The sequence below is a fragment of the Lucilia sericata genome, unplaced genomic scaffold, assembly GCF_015586225.1.
Source record: "Lucilia sericata isolate MDLA Ls3-8-SP2 unplaced genomic scaffold, ASM1558622v1 Contig001069F_arrow, whole genome shotgun sequence".
NCBI lineage: Eukaryota > Metazoa > Arthropoda > Insecta > Diptera > Calliphoridae > Lucilia > Lucilia sericata.
In genome coordinates, this window is record NW_023995046.1 from 93,450 (window position 1) to 120,117 (window position 26,668).

The 26,668-nt window shown below is 30.6% G+C and overlaps 1 protein-coding gene across 2 annotated transcripts in view; it reads right to left on the reverse strand.

Annotated features, from left to right (window-relative positions):
• LOC119609859 (voltage-gated potassium channel subunit beta-2-like) overlaps positions 1-26,668 on the reverse strand; it is a 147,744-nt gene that overhangs the window by 93,443 nt on the left and 27,633 nt on the right. Inside the window, exons 1-4 of one of the 2 annotated variants that reach the window (XM_037964848.1) lie at positions 25,664-25,922; positions 23,050-23,147; positions 22,524-22,919; positions 21,885-22,168 (exon numbers count right to left, since the gene is read on the reverse strand). In XM_037964848.1, the coding sequence (XP_037820776.1) occupies positions 21,885-22,168; positions 22,524-22,919; positions 23,050-23,147; positions 25,664-25,748 (863 nt within the window). In that variant the 5' untranslated portion in view covers positions 25,749-25,922. Of the gene's footprint in view, positions 1-21,884; positions 22,169-22,523; positions 22,920-23,049; positions 23,148-25,663; positions 25,923-26,668 lie in introns of those variants that run through there. The other variant, XM_037964847.1, reaches the window with a different exon arrangement.

Here is a 26,668-nt window from a genome sequence, read left to right on the forward strand (position 1 = left end):
TTATAGTCTGGAGTATAGAGAAGCCTATCGTCTGGGATATAGAGGAGTCTATGGTCTGAACTATAGAAGAGTCTATAGTCTGTATTATAGAAGAGTCTATAGTCTGCACTATAGAAGAGTCTATAGTCTGGACTATAGAAGAGTCTATAGTCTGGACTATAGAAGAGTCTATAGTCTGGACTGTAGAAGAGTCTATAGTCTGGACTATAGAAGAGTCTATAGTCTGGACTATAGAAGAGTCTATAGTCTGGACTATAGAAGAGTCTACAGTCTGGACTATAGAAGAGTCTATAGTCTGGACTATAGAAGAGTCTACAGTCTGGACTAAAGAAGAGTCTATAGTCTGGACTATAGAAGAGTCTATAGTCTGGACTATAGAAGAGTCTATAGTCTGGACTATAGAAGAGTCTATAGTCTGGACTATAGAAGAGTCTATAGTCTGGACTATAGAAGAGTCTATAGTCTGGACTATAGAAGAGTCTATAGTCTGGACTATAGAAGAGTCTATAGTCTGGACTATAGAAGAGTCTATAGTCTGGACTATAGAAGAGTCTATAGTCTGGACTATAAAAGAGTCTACAGTCTGGACTATAGAAGAGTCTATAGTCTGGACTATAAAAGAGTCTATAGTCTGGACTATAGAAGAGTCTATAGTCTGGACTATAGAAGAGTCTATAGTCTGGACTATAGAAGAGTCTATAGTCTGGACTATAGAAGAGTCCATAGTCTGGAATATAGAAGAGTCTATAGTCTGGACTATAGAAGAGTCCATAGTCTGGAATATAGAAGAGTCTATAGTCTGGACTATAGAAGAGTCTATAGTCTGGACTATAGAAGAGTCTACAGTCTGGACTATAGAAGAGTCTACAGTCTGGACTATAGAAGAGTCTACAGTCTGGACTATAGAAGAGTCTATAGTCTGGACTATAGAAGAGTCTATAGTCTGGACTATAGAAGAGTCTATAGTCTGGACTATAGAAGAGTCTATAGTCTGGACTATAGAAGAGTCTATAGTCTGGACTATAGAAGAGTCTATAGTCTGGACTATAGAAGAGTCTATAGTCTGGATTATAGAAGAGTCTATAGTCTGCACTATAGAAGAGTCTATAGTCTGGACTATAGAAGAGTCTATAGTCTGGACTATAGAAGAGTCCATAGTCTGGACTATAGAAGAGTCCATAGTCTGGAATATAGAAGAGTCTATAGTCTTGACTATAGAAGAGTCTATAGTCTGGACCATAGAAGAGTCTATAGTCTGGACTATAGAAGAGTCTATAGTCTGGGAGTCTATAGTCTGGATTATTGAGCAGTCTATAGCCTGTAGTATAGATCGATAGTCTGGACTATAGAAGAGTCTATAGTCTGGACTATGGAAGAGTCTATAGTCTGGACTATAGAAGAGTCTATAGTCTGGGCTATAGAAGATTCTATAGTTTGGACTATAGAAGATTCTATAGTCTGGTCTATAGAAGAGTCTATAGTCTGCGCTATAGAAGAGTCTATAGTCTGCGCTATAGAAGAGTCTATAGTCTGCGCTATAGAAGATTCTATAGTATGGGCTATAAAAGAGTCTATAGTCTGGACTATAGAAGAGTATATAATTTGGACTATAGAAGAGTCTATAGTCTGGACTATAGAAAAGTCTATAGTCTAGACTGTAGAGTCTATGGTCTGTGCTATAGAAGAGTCTATAGTCTGGACTATAGAAGGGTCTATATTCTGGACTATAGAATATTATATAGTCTGGACTATAAAAGAGTCCATACTCTGGACTATAGAGGAGCCTGTAGTCTTGACTAAAGAGGAGTCTATATTCTGGACTATTGAACAGTCTATAGCTTATAGTACAGAGCGATCTGTAGTCTGCAGTATAGGGCAATCTACTACCTACTTTTCAACATTAAATAACGTGTAAAAAAACAACACCATGGATTGACCCATATTTCAAGAAGCAATGTAATTTTTTTTGTTATTGTTTTTTTTTTCTGCCAGCAGTGATTTTGGTTGTTGCTGTTATTGCTTTTGTCATTGTAGAAATTCTTATGACGTTTTAGTTGCAAGTATGCCCATAGGCCTAAATAAGACATACTTTTGTAGCAAATTCATCTACAGGCTTACACAGACAACTCATACAAACATACACATTCAAATACAACTGCAAATTTAGAAAAAGAAGCGAAATTAATTTTTTAAACACAAACCATCACATACACAATACAATTCATACGCTTAGCAGCACAAATTATTACAAAACTTTCCATGTAGAAAAAAGAATAACATAAAAACCCCCAAAAATATTTGTAAAATGCAAAAAAAAAAAAGAAGAAAAATACAAATCTACAGAGGCGTCAATGTTTGCTGACGAACATGAATTCTGATTTTATGTGTTTGTTTTTTTGCAATTTTCTTTTTGCTGCTTGTCTAAGCCAGCATGTGGTTTGATTTAAGAAATAATAGATAAAAAAATAATAATAAACACAAACACTGACTTGCACGTCGAGTGTTACAATTTTACAGGCCCAAGGCGAAAAATGCACTAAATACTAAATGAAAACATAAACAACTAAAACGAAAAATAGAGGAAAAACAAGTATCAACAAAATATTAAAACAACAAAACCCACTCAAACGAACAAAATGCGTTTTGCTTAAAAAGCGGGTTAGAAATAGTAAAATAGTTTTTTTTTCTACATTTTGTACGTAATTTTTTTGTACAGAAATATTTTAACAATTTATGAGATTTTTACTGGTAAAATATGTTAAAAACTGAGATTTTCTTTAAAAGTTTAAGTATGTACATTGTACATATATGTATGTTTTTCTATCAGATCTGACTATAATCCAGACTATATAGTTGAATATAGATCAGTCTATAGTCTAGACTATTGATCAGTCTATAGTCCAGACTATAGATCAGCCTATAGTCCAGACTATAGATCAGTCTATAGTCCAGACAATAGATTAGTCTATAGTCCAGACTATAGATCAGTCTATAGTCCAGACTATAGATCAGTCCATAGTACAGACTATAGATCAGTATATACTATAGATAAAGCTATAGTCCAGACTATAGATAAGTCTATATTCCAGACAATAGATAAGCCTATAGTCCAGACTACAGATAAGTCTATAGTCCAGACAATAGATAAGTCTATAGTTCAGACCGTAGGTAAGTCTATAATGTAGACTATAGATTAGTCTATAGGCCAGAATATAGATAAGTCTATAGTCCAGATTATAGATAAGTCTATATTATATCATATCTATATAGATATGTCTATATTCCGGACTATATATCAGTCTACAGTCTAGACAATAGATAAGTCTATAGTCCACACTATAGATCAGTTTACAATCTAGACTATAGATTAGTCTATAGTGTAAACTATAAATCAATCTATAGTCCAGACTATAGATCAATCTATTGTTCAGACTATAGATATGTATATAGTCCAGACTATAGAACAGTCTACAGTCCAGATAATAGATTAGTCTTTAGTCTAGACTATAGACCGGTTTATAATCTAGAATATAGATCAATCTATAGTCTAAACTATAGATCAGTCTATAGTCCTGTCTATAGTCCAGACTATAGATAAGACTATAGTCTAGACAATAGATAATTCTATACTCCTGACTATAGATATGTCTATAGTCCAGACTATAGATAAATCCAGTCTATAGTCCAGACAATATATCAATCTATAATCCAGAATATATATCAATCTATGGTCCCGTCTATTGATTAACCTATAGTCCAGTCTATAGTTCAGACTATAGATGTGTCTATAGTCCAGATAAGTCTATAGTCCAGACTACAGATAATTCTATAGTTCAGACAATAGATAAGTGTATAGTCCAGACTACAGATAAGTCTATAGTTCAGACTATAGATAAGTATATAGTTCAGACCGTAGGTAAGTCTATAATGTAGACTATAGATTAGTCTATAGGCCAGGATATAGATAAGTCTATAGTCCAGATTATAGATAAGTCTATATTATATCATATCTATATAGATATGTCTTAATTCCGGACTATATATCAGTCTACAGTCCAGACAATAGATAAGTCTATAGTCCAGACTATAGACTAGTTTATAATCTAGACTATAGATCAGTCTATATTCTAGGTACGGTTCAGTTTATGTTTTAAACTACAGATCAGTATATAGTCTAGATTCTAGATCAGTCTATCAGAATATAGTCTATTTTTTAAACTACAGATCAGGCTAGATCACTCTACCAGAATATAGATCAATCTACATTCTAAACTATAGATCAATCTCAGTCTATAATACTGATTATAGATCAGTATATACTCCCGACTTTAGATCAGTCTATGGTTCAGTCTAGAATATATATGTATATATATTGCAAACAATAATCAACACTATAGATCAGTATAAAGTGCTATAGATCCGGCTGTATTACATCCTGTATCAATCTCTTTCGCAGGCTATAGATCAGTCTGTGGTAAAGATCAGTATATATATCATTCTATTGCCCAGACTATATTTCATTCAGTATTTCAAACTGCAGATTTGTCTTTTTTGTAGACTCGAGATCACTAGATAGATCAGACTACAAATTAGTCTGTAATCTTGGCTATAGATCAGCATATAGCCCAAACCATTGATTGATCTGCAGTTCAAACTATAGATCAGTTTTTAGATCATTCTATAGTTTAGCCTATAGATCGCTCAATACTTAAAACGATGAACTATTCTGCATATCAGACTATAACTAACAGTTTATATATCATTCTATTGCACAAAATATATTTCTGTCAGAATTTCAAACTACAGATTAGTCTTTTTTGCAGACTCGAGATCACTATATAGATCAGACTACAAATTAGTCTACAATCTTGACTATAGATCAGCATATAGTCCAAACTATTGATTGATCTCCAGTTCAAACTATAGATCAGTTTTTAGATCTGTCTATAGTTTAGACTATAGATCACTCAATACTTAAAACGATAAACTATTCTGCATATAAGACTATAAATAAACCTATAGATCATTGTCTGTTATAGAACATATCTGTTTATAGAACAGACTTGACATCAGAATATAGAAAAATATGTGGCTTAGATTTTAAATTTGTAGAATAGATTAAGAGCATCATGTTAAGTCAATAATATTCCTATTAAAAACAATAACATATGCAAGACATGAGTTTGAACAACTATTCAAAAAGGAAATTGTAAATATTTTGTTAATTTTACAAAATTAAATATTGTCCTATTTTATTTCTCACAATAATTATTATTTACATCATAGCCTTTATTATACTAAGTTCAAAATCAAAATTTATTTCTAGTCCTTTTTCGTATCTTTAGTAGTTACATGTACGCATAACACACAAAAAAAACAACAAACATTTTATATAGTTTCTTTTTGGTATTGCCGGCACATTGCCAAATCAATGTTTTTTTTTCTATCTTTTGCTGTAAGTTCATTGCGTATATTGTTACAAGTTTCAGATTTTTCTTTTTTTTTCTCTATCTACTGTAATATATGTGTGTTTTTCAACCAATCATTGTACTCTACTCCTGCCCCCATATACAACATATAACCTTAATTTTAAACAATTTTTCTTTCTTGCCAGCAAATTTTTCCTTTTTTTTATTATTAAATATTTTTTTTTTTCTAGTAAAAACTCTTTTCGTTTATATTTCATTTTATATGTTCAGTAGAAAACAACTAATTATAAATAAAACACTTATACATATACACATATACAATCTAGGTCTTCCAGATGATACAAAAATTTAAACTGCAAAGATTTCTTGGAATTTAATAAAACTGAAAGTGAAAGGTTTCTAATGTAATGAACATTTTTTTTAAATATTTTACTTGGTAATATTAAACAGCTTTAGCATGAAATTTTTGTATGGCAATTTTGAAGTGTTTTGTGGAAAATATAATATTGCAATGATAGTTTATTAATTTGTTAAAATTACCCAGAATAATATTTAATAAGTTTTAAAGATAATTTCAAATGAAAATTTCATATTTTATACATTTTTGTTCATTAGCATCATATGAATGTGGGTTTTGTACTATTGTTTCTTTGTTTCTAACATTTCCTTTTCATTAGGTCTTATATATTAATCCCTTTATAAATATATATCTCTTTCTTGTATTGATTTGTTTCGATCTCATGCTGAATCCATAATTTACACATATTAGCGACATCATCATAAATCAATTAATTATTTTGCTTTTTATATATTTATCAATAATAATTGCCATTTTGGAATTAGTATTATAATGTGTGTTTAGCTATCATTAGAAAACATTATTAATATTTCAGTATAATAGTACATTTACTATTTTCTATACATATGAAAACATATTAGGGATGCTCTAGAAATTGTAAGATATTTTCCATTAATATATTACGTATTTATGTTGATATGAATAGCATCCACAAATAATGGTCCTGTATTTACATAAAAGCCTTCATTGACCAAGTGCAAGAATGGATAATACAATGGTTTAAATTAAATATGAGTTGAGACATTATGACATACAGAGATGATAAGTTGCAAAATCATCAGTCAATAAGTGAAAGTTTGTAAGAGTGAGATACAAGAATAAGTTCGACCGAGATGGACTCTTATACAGGGGGAAAAAAGAAATATACATGCCTGGTACCCAAATTGACATCAAACTGTTTATTATTTTTCAGTACCATCCGTTGTCAAAGTATATACATACGTATGACAACACTATGTTATATTGACAACATTGCAACAATTCGTTATCTCAATCTAAATTTTATACACATCCGTTGTCTATATGTTAACAAACGTGGTAAGCTCACTATTGGCCAATAGTGTTGTCGTACGTATGTATATACTTTGACAACGGATGTTATTGAAGAATTATAAACTCTTTGGTGTCAATTTAGTACCAGACGTGTATATTTCCTCTTACCTCTGTGTAGGAGAGTAAGAGAAGAAAGCATTATTTTCTACATATGTATGTATATGACCTTTTATTGCAAATCATTATAACATTTAGAAAATTCGAGTTTTGGAATTTTATTAGCTCCACAATTGGGTCTAACCTAATATATGTGTATTTCTAATGTCCATTTCATAGTTTATATTGAATTATGTAGTCATAAATAAATATGAACATTGATCATTTACTGCAAGAATGACATAATTGAATATTAGTTTTTTGTACAAAGCACTAAAAACCTGCTCATATAGTTTTAGCAATTTTAAGTGCTAGAGCGATCTTTTTATATCCTACACCACTATAGTGGGGAGGGTTTGAGCTGCTGTTGGTCCAATCGGCTCAAAATTACTTTCTGAATCGATTAAGCTATGTCCGTCTGTCTGTCTGTCTGTCTGTCTTTCTGTCCGTCAATCCGTCTGTCCATCTGTCTGTTTGTCTGTCTGTCCATATAAATTTTGTGAGCACGCTAAAAATTGCGACCATTTTCAAGATAATTGATAAAATTTTGCACATACTATTCTTTCCACCCAAGGACAAACGCTATTGAAAATGGTTGAAATCGGAGCATTATTTCGCCTAACCCCCATACAACGGTAACCCTAACGGTAGGGCTTTTGAGCTCATAATTATGTTATATGTTCATGTACGTCAACAAAAAACGGTAAAATTTAGTTTTATAGAAGTTTAAATGACATTGCCGATTTTTGAAATGACGCCCGACTATATATTCGTACTCGTTTTAACTTATATTTTTACAACTTACATAAGAAACATATTAAACTTTCATGACTTATTCAAAATCTATTTAAGAAACAGTAAAATGTTATTAAATTTTTTGCCAAATAAAATTTTTTTGACTTAAGCCAGTCTTATAGTAAATGAACGATATGTATTGTTTATCAGCAATTATTGAAAACATAAAGCTATAAAATATAAATAGAGCGAAAAGAAATATTATAGTTTACTAAATAGTAAACTAGAATTATAGAACTATGCACTGCTTCGGCCATAGTTCAGTGAACCAATGACTTTAATAATCGATGCATAATCATTTTGATAATTATATCATTCCATAGAAGAAGCTTTTTCTAGATTTATATATTGTCAAAAGTATTGAGATATATTTTGTTGAACTTTACTAAAGAGCAATCTAATATGCTGATTATAAAACACTTATTGTTTAGACCAAAGATCAGTCTACATATTTTCCACTATAGAGCAGTCAAATGTCTTGACTATAGTTCTGTCTATAGAGCAAGCTATCGAGAGGCCTATAGTTCTGATTATAGACAAGACATAACTATTGAGTACTGTCTATATGTATAGCAGTCCATACTCGAAGATAAAAAGTAGTATTGATTATATATCTGTCTTTTAGTCTGGCTATAAAGCTGTTTATATTTAGGGCCTACGATACAACAATATGTAAATATGTAGTTCTAACTATAAAGCAACATGTAATTCTTACTATAGAGGTATCTATAATACTGACTATTAGGTAATCTCTTGCACCGACTGCAGATCTGTTTATAATCCTGACTATATACCAGACTGTAGTTGTGACTATAGAAATGTCAATAGTCGTGACTATATATGAACTGCGTATAGACCATACTATTGACCAGTCTATAATTAACACTACAGATCAGTATAAAGTGCTATAGATTAGACAGTAGTTCATCCTATTGATCAATCTCTTTCTCAGGCTATAGATCAGTCTGTGGTAAAGATCAGCATTCTATTGCTCAAACTATATTTCTGTCAGTGTTTCAAACTACAGATTAGTCTTTTTTACAGAATCGAGATCATTATATAGATCAGACTACAAATTTGTCTGCAATCTCGGCTATAGATCGATAGGCTATATCATTCTATTGCCCAAACTATATTTCTATCAATATTTCAAACTACAGACTCGAGATCACCATATAAAGTCAGACTATAAATTAGTCTACAATCTCGGCTAGAGATCAGCATATAGACCATATAGTAGTCTATAATACTGATTATAGGGCAGTATATAGACCTAACTATAGAGGAGCTTGTAGTCCATACAGTATGTAGTTATGTCTGTATGATACTCTATAGTCCTGATTATAGAGCATTCTGTAGTCTAAACTATAGCGAACTGTGGAGCTGCTTAAAATCCGGACTATAGAGCAGTAATCGGATATCTATACAGTGTATAGTTCAGGCTATTGTCGAGGCTATAGAGCAGCCCTTTATAAATAATGTAGGGAAATCAATCGATCAATCTATAGTTCAGACTATAGAGCAGTGATCAGATTTCTATATAGACAGAGATTAGGCTAGAGTCCCCACTATAAAACTGTATATTGTCTAGGCTAAAGAGCAGCCCTTAATCAATAATATAGAGTAGTTAATCGACTTAAATTATTATCTCTCTAAAGTACTGCTTATATAGAGTTCTTGATTATGAATTTTTCTATTATCTATACTACTGGGTAGTATACATTCAAGTCTATAGTCTTACCAGTAGAGCAGGTATATAAACATCTACAATGATGTTTATGGGGCACTTCATAGAGACGTCAGAGCAGTCTCGGGAGGAGTAAGATAAAGTCCAGAATATAGAACAATTTAGAGTAATCGGTTATTTTAAAGTCGAGGTTTTCAAGCATCATATAGTTCAACACATAAACCTTTCTGTAGTCAACATTTAAAAATAAGTTTTTAACAATATATGTTTATAAAAAGGAAATTTTTGTAAAATTTTCTGTAAAAAAGAAATTTTTGTATAATTTTCTGTAGAAAGAAATTTTTTGAGAAATTTTCTAAAAAGAAAAATTTTATAAAAATTTCTATAAAAAGGGAAATTTTAAGAAATTTTCTATAAAAAGGAAAATAGGAAAATTTTATGAAATTTTCTATAAAAACAAAATTTGTAAAAAATTTTCTATAAATAGAAATTTTTAAAAAATTTTCTATAAATAGAAATTTTTAAAAAATTTTCTATAAATGAAAATTTTTAAAAAATTTTCTATAAAAACTAAATTTGTAAAAAATTTTCTATAAAAACGAAATTTTTAAAAAAATTTTATTCAAAAAATAAAATTTTAATAAAACACTTTTGGAAAAGAAAATTTGTTGTAAGTAAAAGTAAAATGTATCGACAACTTTTTATAAAAAGGAAATTTATCGAAAATGACATTTAAACATTTGCTTTGGCGTATACGTAATATGTATTACAAGTTCTAATTAAATATTAAGTATACGCCACAACTGAAAAAAGTAGATATATAGATTGATAATTGTGAAAAAAAAAAACTAACTATAGAATTCTTTCAAAAAATTAGAGTTGGTAGGAGTTTGTTCTAACTTTTGCAAAAAGAAAAACTGTTACATATAAGTAAACGTTTTCGAAACTTGATGTGAAATAGAAATTGCAATTCCTAAACCGTTGCCTCAAATTACAACATTGGTAACCTCTGCTCTAACACAATGCTGTTTTATGAAAAACAGCCACATATTAAAAGTTATCATTTAATCTTTTAACAAATACATAATATCTAACAATTGTAAATGTTGCAATAAATGAAAAGTTTATAACTAAACATTAGAAATAAATAGAAATTCAACAAAACAACACCAAACTAAATAACATATAACATACAAAATAGCAACTGTTATTTGTCATTGTTATTTTTCCATTAAGCAACAAACAAATTTCAACAAGTAATTTAAAAAAAAAAAAAAAACAAACATGAAAAAACCGAAAAAGTAAGTCTTCTTGGAAATGTAAGTATTCTTAGCCACCGGCTAAATAAATGTAAAAAAATAAATAATTATAAATGTTTTCAACACAAATACATATATATTATATTTGATTTCCATTTATTATTTCAGTATCAGTATTGCAAACAGAAAAATATCGAAATAAATAAAACATTATGAAATTATTTATGCTCCAATAATAGTTTCATTTTATTCCATTCAAATGTGTTAAACATCAAACGTAAATCAACAAGAAAAAATAGCGAAAAAAATCCATTAAATATTGAACATTTTTTTACAAAAGTAATTTTTGTTGTTTCTTTTTGTTGGCGTATTTATTTCAAAAGAACTTTTGTATTAAACTTTTTAGCCCTACATATCATAAATATCGGCTCAAAATATTTAATATATGTACATATTGTCATTTAAAACAGAAACGGCTCTATGTAATGTATAAGATATTTTACACGACAACCAAAAAACTATTTAAACCTTAAAGAAAGTTTCATTAAAAAAGAGTTAGCTAGTTATTTTAGCATCTATAATATAAATATTTAAACGCTTCTGTAAGAATGAATTATAGCCGGAAATGTCATATGTTTTTTCGAAGTTTTTTTTAATTTTTTGCTAGCTACGACCGTTTGTGTTTTAGGTGAACATATGTATATATAGAAATTAAGAAAAACATGTTCTCTGTGTTTCATTTTAGCACTTAAATAATTTTCTTTGGCTTAAATGAAAAAAAAATCGAATTTGGTTTGTATGCCAAATCTGAAGGATGTTTTCAATTGTTTAAAATAACACAAATTGTGATTCTTTTACTAGAATTTCTATTCCTGGCTAAGAAGAAATTTTTTGCCTACGCAACAAAACTCATTTTAGCTGCAATAAACCAATAAGAAGTGACAGCATTAATTTAGTTAATAAAAAATGTGATCATCACTTATAACCGCAAAAGTCGGCTTAAGAACTAATTGTGTTACACCCCCTAAGTTTCAAAAACATTTTACATTTACTTGTAATCCTTATATATTTAACTTTGGACTATAGCTGAACTGGAACACAGCTAAAATTAAACTAGAACTGACCTAGAACTGAACTAGAACTGAACTGGAACTGAACTAGAACTGAACTAGAACTGAACTAGAACTGAACTAGAACTGAACTAGAACTGAACTAGAACTGAACTAGAACTGAACTAGAACTGAACTAGAACTGAACTAGAACTGAACTAGAACTGAACTAGAACTGAACTAGAACTGAACTAGAACTGAACTAGAACTGAACTAGAACTGAACTAGAACTGAACTAGAACTGAACTAGAACTGAACTAGAACTGAACTAGAACTGAACAAGAACTGAACTAGAACTGAACTAGAACCGAACTAGAACTGAACTAGAACTGAACTAGAACTGAACTAGAACTGAACTAGAACTGAACTAGAACTGAACTGGAACTGAACTAGTTAGTTAGTTAAGTTAGTTAGTTAGTTAGTTAGTTAGTTAGTTAATTAGTTAGTTAGTTAGTTAGTTAGTTAGTTAGTTAGTAGTTAGTTAGTTAGTTAGTAGTTAGTTAGTTAGTTAGTTAGTTAGTTAGTTAGTTAGTTAGTTAGTTAGTTAGTTAGTTAGTTAGTTAGAGTTAGTTAGTTAGTTAGTTAGTTAGTTAGTTAGTTAGTTAGTTAGTTAGTTAGTTAGTTAGTTAGTTAGTTAGTAGTTAGTAGTAGTACGTAGTTAGTTAGTTGTTAGTAGTTAGTTAGTTAGTTAGTTAGTTAGTTAGTTAGTTAGTTAGTTAGTAGTTAGTTATTAGTTAGTTAGTTAGTAGTAGTTAGTTAGTAGTTAGTTAGTTAGTTAGTTAGTTAGTTAGTTAGTTAGTTAGTTAGTTAGTTAGTTAGTAGTTAGTTAGTTAGTTAGTTAGTTAGTTAGTTAGTTAGTTAGTTAGTTAGTTAGTTAGTTAGTTAGTTAGTTAGTAGTTAGTTAGTTAGTTAGTTAGTTAGTTAGTTAGTTAGTTAGTTAGTTAGTTAGTTAGTTAGTTAGTTAGTTAGTTAGTTAGTTAGTTAGTTAGTTAGTTAGTTAGTTAGTTAGTTAGTTAGTTAGTTAGTTAGTTAGTTAGTTAGTTAGTTAGTAGTTAGTTAGTAGTTAGTTAGTTAGTTAGTAGTTAGTTAGTAGTTAGTTAGTTAGTTAGTTAGTTAGTTAGTTAGTTAGTTAGTTAGTTAGTTAGTTAGTTAGTTAGTTAGTTAGTTAGTTAGTTAGTTAGTTAGTTAGTTAGTTAGTAGTTAGTTAGTTAGTTAGTTAGTTAGTTAGTTAGTTAGTTAGTTAGTTAGTTAGTTAGTTAGTTAGTTAGTTAGTTAGTTAGTTAGTTAGTTAGTTAGTTAGTTAGTTAGTTAGTTAGTTAGTTAGTTAGTTAGTTAGTTAGTTAGTTAGTTAGTTAGTTAGTTAGTTAGTTAGTTAGTTAGTTAGTTAGTTAGTTAGTTAGTTAGTTAGTTAGTTAGTTAGTTAGTTAGTTAGTTAGTTAGTTAGTTAGTTAGTTAGTTAGTAGTTAGTTAGTTAGTTAGTTAGTTAGTTAGTTAGTTAGTTAGTTAGTTAGTTAGTAGTTAGTTAGTTAGTTAGTTAGTTAGTTAGTAGTTAGTTAGTTAGTTAGTTAGTTAGTTAGTTAGTTAGTTAGTTAGTTAGTTAGTTAGTTAGTTAGTTAGTTAGTTAGTTAGTTAGTTAGTTAGTTAGTTAGTTAGTTAGTTAGTTAGTTAGTTAGTTAGTTAGTTAGTTAGTTAGTTAGTTAGTTAGTTAGTTAGTTAGTTAGTTAGTTAGTTAGTTAGTTAGTTAGTTAGTTAGTAGTTAGTTAGTTAGTTAGTTAGTTAGTTAGTTAGTTAGTTAGTTAGTTAGTTAGTTAGTTAGTTAGTTAGTTAGTTAGTTAGTTTGTTAGTAGTTAGTAGTTAGTTAGTTAGTTAGTAGTAGTTAGTTAGTAGTAGTTAGTTAGTTAGTTAGTTAGTAGTTAGTTAGTTAGTTAGTTAGTTAGTTAGTTAGTTAGTTAGTTAGTTAGTATAGTTAGTTAGTTAGTTAGTTAGTTAGTTAGTTAGTTAGTTAGTTAGTTAGTTAGTTAGTTAGTTAGTTAGTTAGTTAGTTAGTTAGTAGTTAGTTAGTTAGTTAGTAGTTAGTTAGTTAGTTAGTAGTTAGTAGTTAGTTAGTTAGTGATAAATAGATCTCAAACATATTATTTCTATTAATTGCATCTAGGTACAAGCTAAATTTTCTACAACAAAACTTTCCAGTTTTAATAATTCGAAATAACATTAATATTACATATTTTCCTTTCAATTACAATAATGTAAAAATATATTTCAAAATAAAATAGAATGCAATCTACAAATAAATATAAATGTTATCATCAACAGACGCCCCTTAAATGTATTACGTTGGCAAATAAATATTTAAATAGATTTTATGCCTGAATATTTGTGTCATCCCAACCAGCAGCATCAATACTAAAATATCTTTCAATATTAAAAACAACTGACTGACACACAACTAGTCAAACAGCGTCATCTGGCTTAAGATGCAACTTTGCAAAACAAAAAAGAAGTGAATTGAGGAGAATTTTAAATATTTATAGGAAATTTAAGAATTTAAATGAAACACATTTATGCACTTATTTTGTTAAGTTTTAAAAACCAAATAGATTGATTTAATTACCTGAGAGTTTTGGTTTTAATGGAAAAACTTCATTAAAAGTTTTGAGGCTGTAGATTTCAGGCTTTTTTAACTGGATTTTCAAATTGTTGTTAAATTTTTTTTTATTTAATAGTTACTCGTACATGTTGGTTTCAACTACTGGCAGCAAGTTTTTTTTTCATTCGGTTGTTCCTTTTAAAATTTGTCAACAGACATGAAGTACTTTTTGCACTTTTTATTCAAAATACAGACACACTCACTTTTACTCACTTACTACATTTACATTTACAGTTACAATTTACAATATACACACAGAGTTACAAATTAAAGAGATGAACACGAAATGCCTTTTAGCCATATAAACGTGTGTAGTTTGTAACAAAAAACGGATGTCTAGTGACATATAAAAAAAAATGACAATAATTTTTCTATTTTACAGCAGCTTTTTACATGAAAGTGTAAAAACGAAATATTCTCTTACCGAAAGGAATAATATACAAAGTTTGTTTCTTCTAGGCTTTTAATAAAGAATTATTTTATTTTATTTTATTTGTTTTTTTTTTTGTTTTTGAGCATTTAGATTTTTACTTTTTTTGTTAAAACTCTTTACACGTGTTTTTAATTGTTGTTACTCTTTATTTCTTATGTTTTTTTAGTTTCAATTTTATTGTATTTAATATAAATTTTGCATCCTTTTTGTATACGACTGTGTCCTTTTTAAAGTTACGTTGTTGAATGTGTTGTAAGCCACATGTTTCCATTCGTTTTATATATATTATATCTTTTTATCTGTTTTAAGTTTATTTTATGTTTATTTTTCTTTTCCACTTTTTCAATATGAAATAGCCTGCCAAAACTGCCAACTGTTAAGTTTAACAGTGTTGATTTTTGTTTATGTCATGTTAGGTCTTAAAAGCTTTCAACACACGTTAAAGTTTATTTTCATTACAGTTAATTCAAAAGCTTTGGTATTATGTTAAAAAAGTTCACAGTAAATAACATTTATTGTATGTTAAAAAGCTTACTAACGAAAGCTTTTATTTAACAGAAGGAAGAGGAAGTCTATGAGACCACGTTGCGTATGAAATTGTTAGATTTAAACATTAAACAAATATTTATCATACGTACCAGTGTACGTAAAACCATAGTGCTGTTGACAAATTTACAAAAGTAAAATGTTGTTGGCATTTCAATAAAGTCCTGTAGAGGAATATTAGGATAATTTATGATCTAAATTTGGACCATATAGACCCTCAAAGGACTCTTCATATTTTGAATAATACTAAAAAGTTTTCAACTAATTAAAAATGTACGATATTTATTAGTTATAATTTTAAATAAATCTATGATAATATTACAGTTTTAAAGACATTTGACTTTAGTTTTCCTCTGCCATATTGTATTCTTGCCTTAAAATCTTGTTCATCCTTTAACTTTAAACGAAGAACAAAAAGTTAAAAACAACCCGCCATAATAAAAGTAGCGGAAAACAATAACAAAGTGCTTTACATGTTAATATACCATCCAATTCATATAAAAACAATTTGCATAAAAATAATAACAATCAAAAAACGATGGAAAAAAAATGAAGAAAATAAGTAATATGGAATAAAATTTATATTATGAAAAGCGTATAATTATTATTGTTTGTCACAGCTGTAAAGGATGAAATACATAAGTAATTTGTCCTTGTATGCAAATACTATTCTGTGTGATATTAAATGATGGGGTTACTAACAATTGAATTCAATGTCAGTGAGAGGAATAATCTTTTATTATTGGAATTAAGGTTGGAAAAAATTAAGTTTATCATAATTTCTGAATTGTATTGAAATAGTTTTAAATGAACATATATACATACATAAATATGTGACCAGTTAATAGACCTCAACACATTCCACAGTCTAGTCTATAGTCTTGTATGTAGTCTTGTATATAGTCTAGTTTATAGTCTAGTCTATAGTCTAGGCTATAGTCTAGTCTATAGTCTAGTCTGTAGTCTAGTCTATAGTCTAGTCTATAGTCTAGTTTATAGTCTACTCTATAGTCTAGTTTATAGTCTAGTCTATAGTCTAGTCTATAGTCAAGGCTATATTCTAGTATGTAGTCTAGTCTATAGTCCAGTTTATAGTCTAGTTTATAGTCTAGTATGTAGCCTAGTCTATAGTCTAGTCTATAGTCTAGTCTATAGTCTAGTCTATAGTCTAGTCTATAGTCAAGTCTATAGTCTAGTCGATAGTCTAGTTTATAGTCTAGTCTATAATCTAGTCTATAGTTTCGTATATAGCTTAGTCTTGGTCTATTGTCTAGTCTATAGTCAAGCCTACAATCTAGTCTATAGTGTAGACTATAGTCTAGTCTATAGTCTAGTCTATAGTCTAGTCTATAGTCTAGTCTATAGTCTAGTCTATAGTCTAGTCTATAGTCTAGTCTATAGTCTAGTCTATAGTCTAGTCTATAGTCTAGTCTATAGTCTAGTCTATAGTCTAGTCTATAGTCTAGTCTATAGTCTAGTCTATAGTCTAGTCTATAGTCTAGTATATAGTCTCTATAGTCTAGTCTATAGTCTAGTCTATAGTCTAGTCTATAGTCTAGTCTATAGTCTAGTCTATAGTCTAGTCTATAGTCTAGTCTATAGTCTAGTCTATAGTCTAGTCTATAGTCTAGTCTATAGTCTAGTCTATAGTCTAGTCTATAGTCTAGTCTATAGTCTAGTCTATAGTCTAGTCTATAGTCTAGTCTATAGTCTAGTCTATAGTCTAGTCTATAGTCTAGTCTAGTCTAGTCTATTAGTCTAGTCCTATAGTCTAGTCTCTTTAGTCTAGTTCATAGTTCTAGTCTAGTCTAGTCTAAGTAGTCTAGTCTAGTAGTTAGTCTATAGGTCTAGGTCCTAAGTCTAGTTCTATAGGTTCTAGTCTATAGTCTAGTACTATAGTCTAGTCTATAGTCTAGTCTATAGTCTAGTCTATAGTCTAGTCATATAGTATAGTCTATAGTCTAGTCTATAGTCTAGGTCTATAGTCTAGTCTATTAGTCTGAGGTCTATTAGTCTAGTCTATAGCTTAGTCTATAGTCTAGTCTATAGTCCTAGTCTATAGTCTAGTCTATAGTTCTAGTCTATAGTCTAGTCTATAGTAGTCTAAGTCTAGTCATAGTCTAGTCTATAGTCTAGTCTATAGTCCCTAGTCTACTAGTCTAGTCTATAGTCTAGTCTATAGTCTAGTCTATAGTCTAGTCTATAGTCTAGTCTATAGTCTAGTCTATAGTCTAGTCTATAGTCTAGTCTATAGTCTAGTCTATAGTCTAGTCTATAGTCTAGTCCTATAGTCTAGTCTATAGTCTAGTCTATAGTCTAGTCTATAGTCTAGTCTATAGTCTAGTCTATAGTCTAGTCTATAGTCTAGTCTATAGTCTAGTCTATAGTCTAGTCTATAGTCTAGTCTATAGTCTAGTCTAGTAGTCTAGTCTAGTAGTCTAGTCTATAGTCTAGTCTATAGTCTAGTCTATAGTCTAGTCTATAGTCTAGTCTATAGTCTAGTCTATAGTCTAGTCTATAGTCTAGTCTATAGTCTAGTCTATAGTCTAGTCTATAGTCCTAGTCTATAGTCTAGTCTATAGTCTAGTCTATAGTCTAGTCTATAGTCTAGTCTATAGTCTAGTCTATAGTCTAGTCTATAGTCTAGTCTATAGTCTAGTCTATAGTCTAGTCTATAGTCTAGTCTTAGTCTAGTCTATAGTCTAGTCTATAGTCTAGTCTATAGTCTAGTCTATAGTCTAGTCTATAGTCTAGTCTATAGTCTAGTCTATAGTCTAGTCTATAGTCTAGTCTATAGTCTAGTCTATAGTCTAGTCTATAGTCTAGTCTATAGTCTAGTCTATAGTCTAGTCTATAGTCTAGTCTATAGTCTAGTCTATAGTCTAGTCTATAGTCTAGTCTATAGTCTAGTCTATAGTCTAGTCTATAGTCTAGTCTATAGTCTAGTCTATAGTCTAGTCTATAGTCTAGTCTATAGTCTAGTCTATAGTCTAGTCTATAGTCTAGTCTATAGTCTAGTCTATAGTCTAGTCTATAGTCTAGTCTATAGTCTAGTCTATAGTCTAGTCTATAGTCTAGTCTATAGTCTAGTCTATAGTCTTAAGTCTATAGTCTAGTCTATAGTCTAGTCTATAGTCTAGTCTATGTCTAGTCTATAGTCTAGTCTATAGTCTAGTCTATAGTCTAGTCTATAGTCTAGTCTATAGTCTAGTCTATAGTCTAGTCATAGTCTAGTCTATAGTCTAGTCTATAGTCTAGTCTATAGTCTAGTCTATAGTCTTGTCTATAGTCTAGTCCATAATCTAGTCCATATTCTATTCTATAGTATTGCCCGTAGTCTAGTCTTTAATCTAGCGTGTTCTACATAATTTCTTAAAATAAAGAAATATCAGGAATACTTCCCTTCATTCCCAAAAAAGCTCTTTTATTTTCTACCCTGATAGATGCTCACAGTTGAAACACATACTCTTCGTTAAAACTTAAAGCTTTGATTTTACAATAACAAAAAACCTTTGTCAATTTATTCTGTATTATTCTTTGTCTGCTACATTTAGGATTCTGCGCCTTAACATTGTTTATTTTTTTGTTTGTTTTTGTTACAGTTTTTAGTTTTACCAAGATATTGTCTGTTATTTTCTTTTTGTTTGTCTCACCAATAAAACCGACAACAAACATTGCAGAATAACGTAAGCAAACAAATAAGAACAAAAACAAGCATATAAACAAAAGGAACAGGAACTAAACGAGGAAGAAGATGAAATAACACTGGCGATAATATAATTTACGAATGCGAGCTTAAAAAGTGACCTCAATAAGAGGGTACTATTTTTTAAATTTGTGTATATGTGCCCTACGTTTTGTGACGTAGTTTTCTCTTTTACATACATACGTGTGTATTTTGAAATATTTACACATTTATAAATGTATGTACTATTGGGTATATACATATGTATGTATGTAGTTTGTGTTTGTATGTAAATTTAATATTTATAATTGTTTGCTTGACTGTATATTCTCTGGATCTGTGATACGAATGGATAATTTTCATTTTCAACTGCATAAGAGTGAGTGCATATTATTATCAAGATAGTGTTGCTGTTGCTTTTGATAGTACAGCTTTCTGTTGTTGTTATTATTGTGTTGTGGTTGTTTGATGGATTGATGAGAGCATACATTTGAGTCTTGAATTAGTTTTAAAGTAGTTGTGCTGTAAGTTTATATGTGTGCTTGTAATGCAAGAGCATAAGTGTTTGTTTAGAGATAATAATAGTCAAAGGATTTAGTGCTTGGTTGTAAAATAATTTTTGGTTAAAATTTAACTTTAAAACAATTTACGCTCTTTAGAAAATTTATCTAAAAGCAGTTCTAGTTCAGTTCTAGTTCAGTTCTAGTTCAGTTCTAGTTCAGTTCTAGTTCAGTTCTAGTTCAGTTCTAGTTCAGTTCTAGTTCAGTTCTAGTTCAGTTCTAGTTCAGTTCTAGTTCAGTTCTAGTTCAGTTCTAGTTCAGTTCTAGTTCAGTTCTAGTTCAGTTCTAGTTCAGTTCTAGTTCAGTTCTAGTTCAGTTCTAGTTCAGTTCTAGTTCAGTTCTAGTTCAGTTCTAGTTCAGTTCTAGTTCAGTTCTAGTTCAGTTCTAGTTCAGTTCTAGTTCAGTTCTAGTTCAGTTCTAGTTCAGTTCTAGTTCAGTTCTAGTTCAGTTCTAGTTCAGTTCTAGTTCAGTTCTAGTTCAGTTCTAGTTCAGTTCTAGTTCAGTTCTAGTTCAGTTCTAGTTCAGTTCTAGTTCAGTTCTAGTTCAGTTCTAGTTCAGTTCTAGTTCAGTTCTAGTTCAGTTCTAGTTCAGTTCTAGTTCAGTTCTAGTTCAGTTCTAGTTCAGTTCTAGTTCAGTTCTAGTTCAGTTCTAGTTCAGTTCTAGTTCAGTTCTAGTTCAGTTCTAGTTCAGTTCTAGTTCAGTTCTAGTTCAGTTCTAGTTCAGTTCTAGTTCAGTTCTAGTTCAGTTCTAGTTCAGTTCTAGTTCAGTTCTAGTTCAGTTCTAGTTCAGTTCTAGTTCAGTTCTAGTTCAGTTCTAGTTCAGTTCTAGTTCAGTTCTAGTTCAGTTCTAGTTCAGTTCTAGTTCAGTTCTAGATCAGTTCTAGTTCAGTTCTAGTTCAGTTCTAGTTCAGTTCTAGTTCAGTTCTAGTTCAGTTCTAGTTCAGTTCTAGTTCAGTTCTAGTTCAGTTTTAGTTCAGTTCTAGTCCAGTTCTAGTTCAGTTCTAGTTCAGTTCTAGTTCAGTTCTAGTTCAGTTCTAGTTCAGTTCTAGTTCAGTTCTAGTTCAGTTCTAGTTCAGTTCTAGTTCAGTTCTAGTTCAGTTCTAGTTCAGTTCTAGTTCAGTTCTAGTTCAGTTCGAGTTCAGTTCTAGTTCAGTTCTAGTTCAGTTCTAGTTCAGTTCTAGTTCAGTTCTAGTTCAGTTCTAGTTCAGTTCAGTTCTAGTTCAGTTCTAGTTCAGTTCTAGTTCAGTTCTAGTTCAGTTCTAGTTCAGTTCTAGTTCAGTTCTAGTTCAGTTCTAGTTCAGTTCTAGTTCAGTTCTAGTTCAGTTCTAGTTCAGTTCTAGTTCAGTTCTAGTTCAGTTCTAGTTCAGTTCTAGTTCAGTTCTAGTTCAGTTCTAGTTCAGTTCAGTTCTAGTTCAGTTCTAGTTCAGTTCTAGTTCAGTTCTAGTTCAGTTCTAGTTCAGTTCTAGTTCAGTTCAAGTTCATTTCTAAACCAGCTCTCTATGAATGAATTGGCAATACAATGGAAAACATTTCTCAAAACATAAAATTTTTTGAAAATGGTGTATCTGTGTATTAATTTGTAACAAGTGAGTTTGTTAAGTTTACTGCATACTATTTGTTCATTTTCTTTACCGAGTTGAAAAGAAAAGAAAATAAATTAATTTACACTTCCGTTCAAATAACTGCCGGAAACATAAAATAATTACAGCATCCATAAATTGCAAATCTGTTTTTAATTTAAAACAATATTTTATATTTCCTAATTAAATTATAAATGAGCTGCATATTTTGTTTGTTAACCCCTCTTCACTAAATTACAAACAAAATTCTCTTTCCACAAATAATTATTTAATATTCATTTATAAAAAAAGTAAAAATCCTTGAAGCAAATTAATGCAAAAACAAAAAAAACTTCAAGCATTAATTTTTCAGTAGCTTAAAGTGTTTTATTTTATGTTAAGTTTCTTGCATGAAAATTCCTTCACTGTTGTTGTTTTTATTTGAGTAATGAGTGCAACGATGCATATGTAAATGCTTGCAACAAAACACGGTTTTATAAATTTCATTAACATTTTGACCCCATAAGAAAATTCAACTGAATAGTTTATTTTATTTATAAACTAAAGGGAAAGAGTTTAATTAATCCCCTTTATCATAGTACCTACGTATGTATGTTTGTTTTGCTTTGAAATTTCTTAATTTAATTTAATAAAAACTTTGCTACTTACATTATACGATGACATGCTTCGGCATGATGGTGAGTACATGTCACGGACTGTTCTTCCGATTCGGTGGAGTCATCACGCAAGGTGGCAACTCCTAATGGTAGTATTGGTATTATAGCAGCTGTAGCAGCTGCTGCTGTTGCCGGTGGGCCCGCCACCACAACTGCTGATGTTATGGGTGTGGCTGGTTTTGGTGGTGGTGGAAGAGCGACTGGTGTCGGATGTGCTGGAGTAGCGGCTGTCGAACTACTTATAGCCTGTGGTGAGGGTGTGGTACTTAGGGGCTTCTGAAATAGCGGTAAAAAGCAATTTCGTATATAAATCCTCCATTCGTAGAAACATTTTCTAGAAAGTTTAGTCTTTTCAATACTACTTTAGGTGTTCTAGTTCTGTTCTAGTTCTGTTCTAGTTGTCTAGTTGTGTTCTAGTTCTGTTCTAGTTCTGTTCTAGTTCTGTTCTAGTTCTGTTCTAGTTCTGTTCTAGTTCTGTTCTAGTTCTGTTCTAGTTCTGTTCTAGTTCTGTTCTAGTTCTGTTCTAGTTCTGTTCTAGTTCTGTTCTAGTTCTGTTCTAGTTCTGTCCTAGTTCTGTCCTAGTTCTGTTCTATTACTATTCTAGTTCTGTTCTCTTAATTCTGTTCTTTACCTTTAATTCAAGTGCCTCGACTGTCGAATGTTGTCGTTTTCGTTCGTAGATAATTTCTCTTTCTATAGAGCGACTGCGGAAAGCGGGCGGTAGACTACGATCTGGTGGTGTCGGGATTATAGGTGTTGGTGCACTACTACTTGCCACCAATTGTTGTTGGTGTTCTTGTGGCTGTTGCTGTTGTTCCTGTTCTTGTTGCTGCTGTTGCTGAGCTAATTGTTGTTGAGCTTGACCCGATGTTGTGGGTGGACTTTTCTCGCTTGATTGTTGTTGCTGTTGGTGCTGCTGTTGTTGTACTTGTTGTTGATGTTTATGCTCTTCTTTTTTCTTTTCCCGTTCCTGTTGACGTCTTATCTCAAAATCCAACAAACGCGCTTCACGACTTTCCTTGTCTCTCTGTAATGGAAGATTTAAGGTGAAAATTAAATTTTCAATTTTTAAATTTCAGAAAATTTTTTAAACATTTTTGCAACACAAATCGAAAATTATGTAAGGTATAATATTAGTTATCTTTATGTTATCTCACCTTATAATTTAGCGCGTCTTGTTCCTCTTTTTTCGCTTCTCTTTCACAGCGCTGACGATCGCGCTGTTTCTCTTCGTCCGTTTGCGATGTTTTGCTGTCTGTAAGATTAGTTAAAAATTTTATTAGAACTTTTGAAGATACTAATTAAAGTAAAGTGTTTATTTATATTTAGAGAAGAAAATTCATGTCATAAGTTATTTGTTTTTTCAAAAACACAGGCAAATAGTTTTTGACATGCACTTGCAGTTTTAATAGAATTTGTTAGTTATATTTCATGTTTGTATATTAGACATTGTTTATAGAATTTTTAAAAATATTTATTTAATTAAACACTTAAAACATGTCAGATTTATGGCATTCAAATAGAGTTTTTTGTGTTTGTTATAAAATGTAGTGTAATTAATAAAATATGCAATCCATTCACCATCTTTTTGAGATGTTCCAAATAGTATTTTTTCTGACACAAAAACAAGGATATTTATAAAATATATTAAAAACGCTGTAATATACATATGTACATTAGGGAGACCCAAAATAATATCTATTTTTTTCGGAAAAACGTTTTTTAAACAAAATAATGTATATAAAAGTGTTTTATTCATAAAAATTTCTATACAAAAACTGTTATAAAGAAAAGTTTCTTCGAAAACATTTCGATAATAAAACTGTTATATAATTTTATATAGAAAAACTTTTATAAATATTCCTAAAAACCTGTAAAGAAAAACTGCGATATTTATATATGTTTATCTACACGTTCCTGATTCAATAAGAAAGAGGGACCTTATTGGTACTTTTACGTTCATCCAATGGTATCATTGTAAAGTTTTGCCTCCTTAAACACTAGGTTAGGTGTAACTGATTCCCAAAACATATCCAGGCGAAGAATGATATTTTATAGATAACTCAAGTATATGAACACTCTATATTTTCACCATGCATCATACATTCAAAAGGGTGTATGACAGGGTGACAAGAGCCGCTCACTCTCAATTCAATGTACAAGCAGTTCTTGTGATATCAACTCATTTTCAACATAGCTGTTTGTAACAAGATGTTGAACACGTGCCTTGATGGTCTTATTTCATGGTGTTCTTTTCCATACACTGGGTGAGCTTCCTTGTCGACTCACCACCGCCCCTTTGTATTTCGTACACATGTGACAACATTAGTAAATGGTTCTGTCGGGGTATGTACAAGCACTTTGCTGAAATTGCTCAACTTATACCGAAATAATTTCACCGTATATCAGTCATTTAGCCAACATTATCTTTCCAAGGTTCGGCTTCAACCACAGCCACTAAGAGAACTCTCTATAATAGGCTCCAATTTTGCCAAATAACATAGGTGTACTGGTCAAACTGCGAGTCAAATTACTTCGTTCAGTCTTCTAGTTTCTAGTACCGCCAGACTAGATGTTCTGACACCACCTCTAATCCCCACTACAACAATGTTATTATTGATTGGCGCAATAAGACCCAGAAGAGAGTATGAAATTCTCTCTGATGAGAAAGCTTTAAATGAGAACATCCAAGAGTGTTATATTCCTACGTGAGAAGGATAGTCGAAGTCTTCTTTAAAACCTGCCATGACGGCCTTATTCCATGGTGGTTCCTTCACAACCACTGGCTAAGCTGTTAGACAACTCAACACAGCCCCTTAGTGTTGCTTACACACACGCAGGTGTCAATTTTCGTACACGGTTCCAAAAGTCTAAGAACAAGCTCTTTGCTTAACTACTATCTCTGACCATTGCTGCTACTTTCGAGAAACATTACTTCCATTTACAACCACGCAGATGGGTTGGTCTCTGTTGATTCGGCAACAACACCATCGGTAGACCGAAATACGAGTCCATGAAATAGGCCAATACACTGTGATAAGTCAGGTATGAACGGAAGTTTCTTCCTGACAGCCATAAAGTTTGCATAAATAGATTCGATGTAGGAACTCCCAGCATAAATTGGTGATATCAGAGACCCCAATATACCGTGATCGATCCCTTAGTGTCCTAAGATCACTTTTGTTAAGCGATAACAGCTTTTGGGACTTTCTCTTTGAAAACGTAAGTAATTGCTTGGTCAGTCTAAATCATGTCTAGCGTACACTTGTGGAATACCAAATGACAGTTCGAGGGCTATAAATGGTAAAACTTTGTAAACGTCTTTAATTTGTTTAATCTAGCATATTTAAGCTTTTTACACCATTGCCATTGTCTTTTAAAAATTATTATCACATAACCCTCGTACACAGAAAAAAAAGCACATAAACAATAAAATTTTACGGGATGTTTATTTTCGTTGTAAAATTTTGACAACAACAACAAATAATCAATAACTAAATACGCTAGCATACGGCCACGCATTTTTAGTTTACCTTACCATGGCTTTCAATTTAACCGGCCACCATATGAGCAGTTTGGTCAGACACACATTTTTATTTATATAAGTTTCCTTGTGCGATTTTTCGACAAAAAAATAACAATTTAATAAATTATTTTTTTGACAGTTTTGATTGCGTGTTGTGCAGTTTGTGGTATGTACGTAAACCGACAAAAGTCAGTAAAATTTTTCAGTTTTTTAAAGAATATTTTTTTTTTTACATTTTCACTTACAATTTATTTGTTGTTGTTTTCTTGATTTTTGTAAATTAGTGCGAACATTCATTAAATAATTCGATAGTTTAGGTGGTGGTGTCATTTTTGCGTTTTTTTTCTAGTTAATTTTAACAAAATAAGCTATTTTTATTACTTTTTACTACTTTTTAGTTAACAATTTTTGTTTTGTTCAAAATATTATTTCTTCACATTTTATAAACAAAATTCACTTTTAAAGGCAACAACGTCTTTTCTTAATAATTTTCTAAGTAAAACTGAAACAACATTCATTTGGTTGTAAATCATGTTTTAACAAACAATACAATACAACAATGTTGTTTGATTACATTGGTTTTTCTTTCTACAGACATGTTATTGTTATAACTACTCTTGCATATAGACCATGGGTACGCTATAGAGTGCATTAGATAATTTAAGTTTTTTATGCCAAAAAGAAGTTTAAGAAGCTTTCTTTCTTGAACTGCATTTTTGTCCAAGAAAACAATTTTAAAGAAGAGAAAAGTTTTGTTAAAAATATTATTGTACTTAAAAAGCCTTTTTCACTGAAGAGCTTTTTTAAAAAATAGATTTTTAAAATTTTTTTGGAAAAGCTTTCCAGAAACTTCTAATGGCCTGAAAAAGCTGTGTAAAAAGAAATATTTTAATAAAAAATAAAAGCTTTTTCAGGAAATTTTCTTGTGAACTTTTTCAAAAAAATAAATCTGCAGTTACAAAATAATATCTAGCCAGGTCTATAGTCTAGTCTATAGTCTAGTCTATAGTCTAGTCTATAGTCTAGTCTATAGTCTAGTCTATAGTCTAGTCTATAGTCTAGTCTATAGTCTAGTCTATAGTCTAGTCTATAGTCTAGTCTATAGTCTAGTCTATAGTCTAGTCTATAGTCTAGTCTATAGTCTAGTCTTAGTCTAGTCTAGTCTAGTCTTAGTCTAGTCTATAGTCTAGTCTATGTCTAGTCTATAGTCTAGTCTATAGTCTAGTCTATAGTCTAGTATAGTCTAGTCT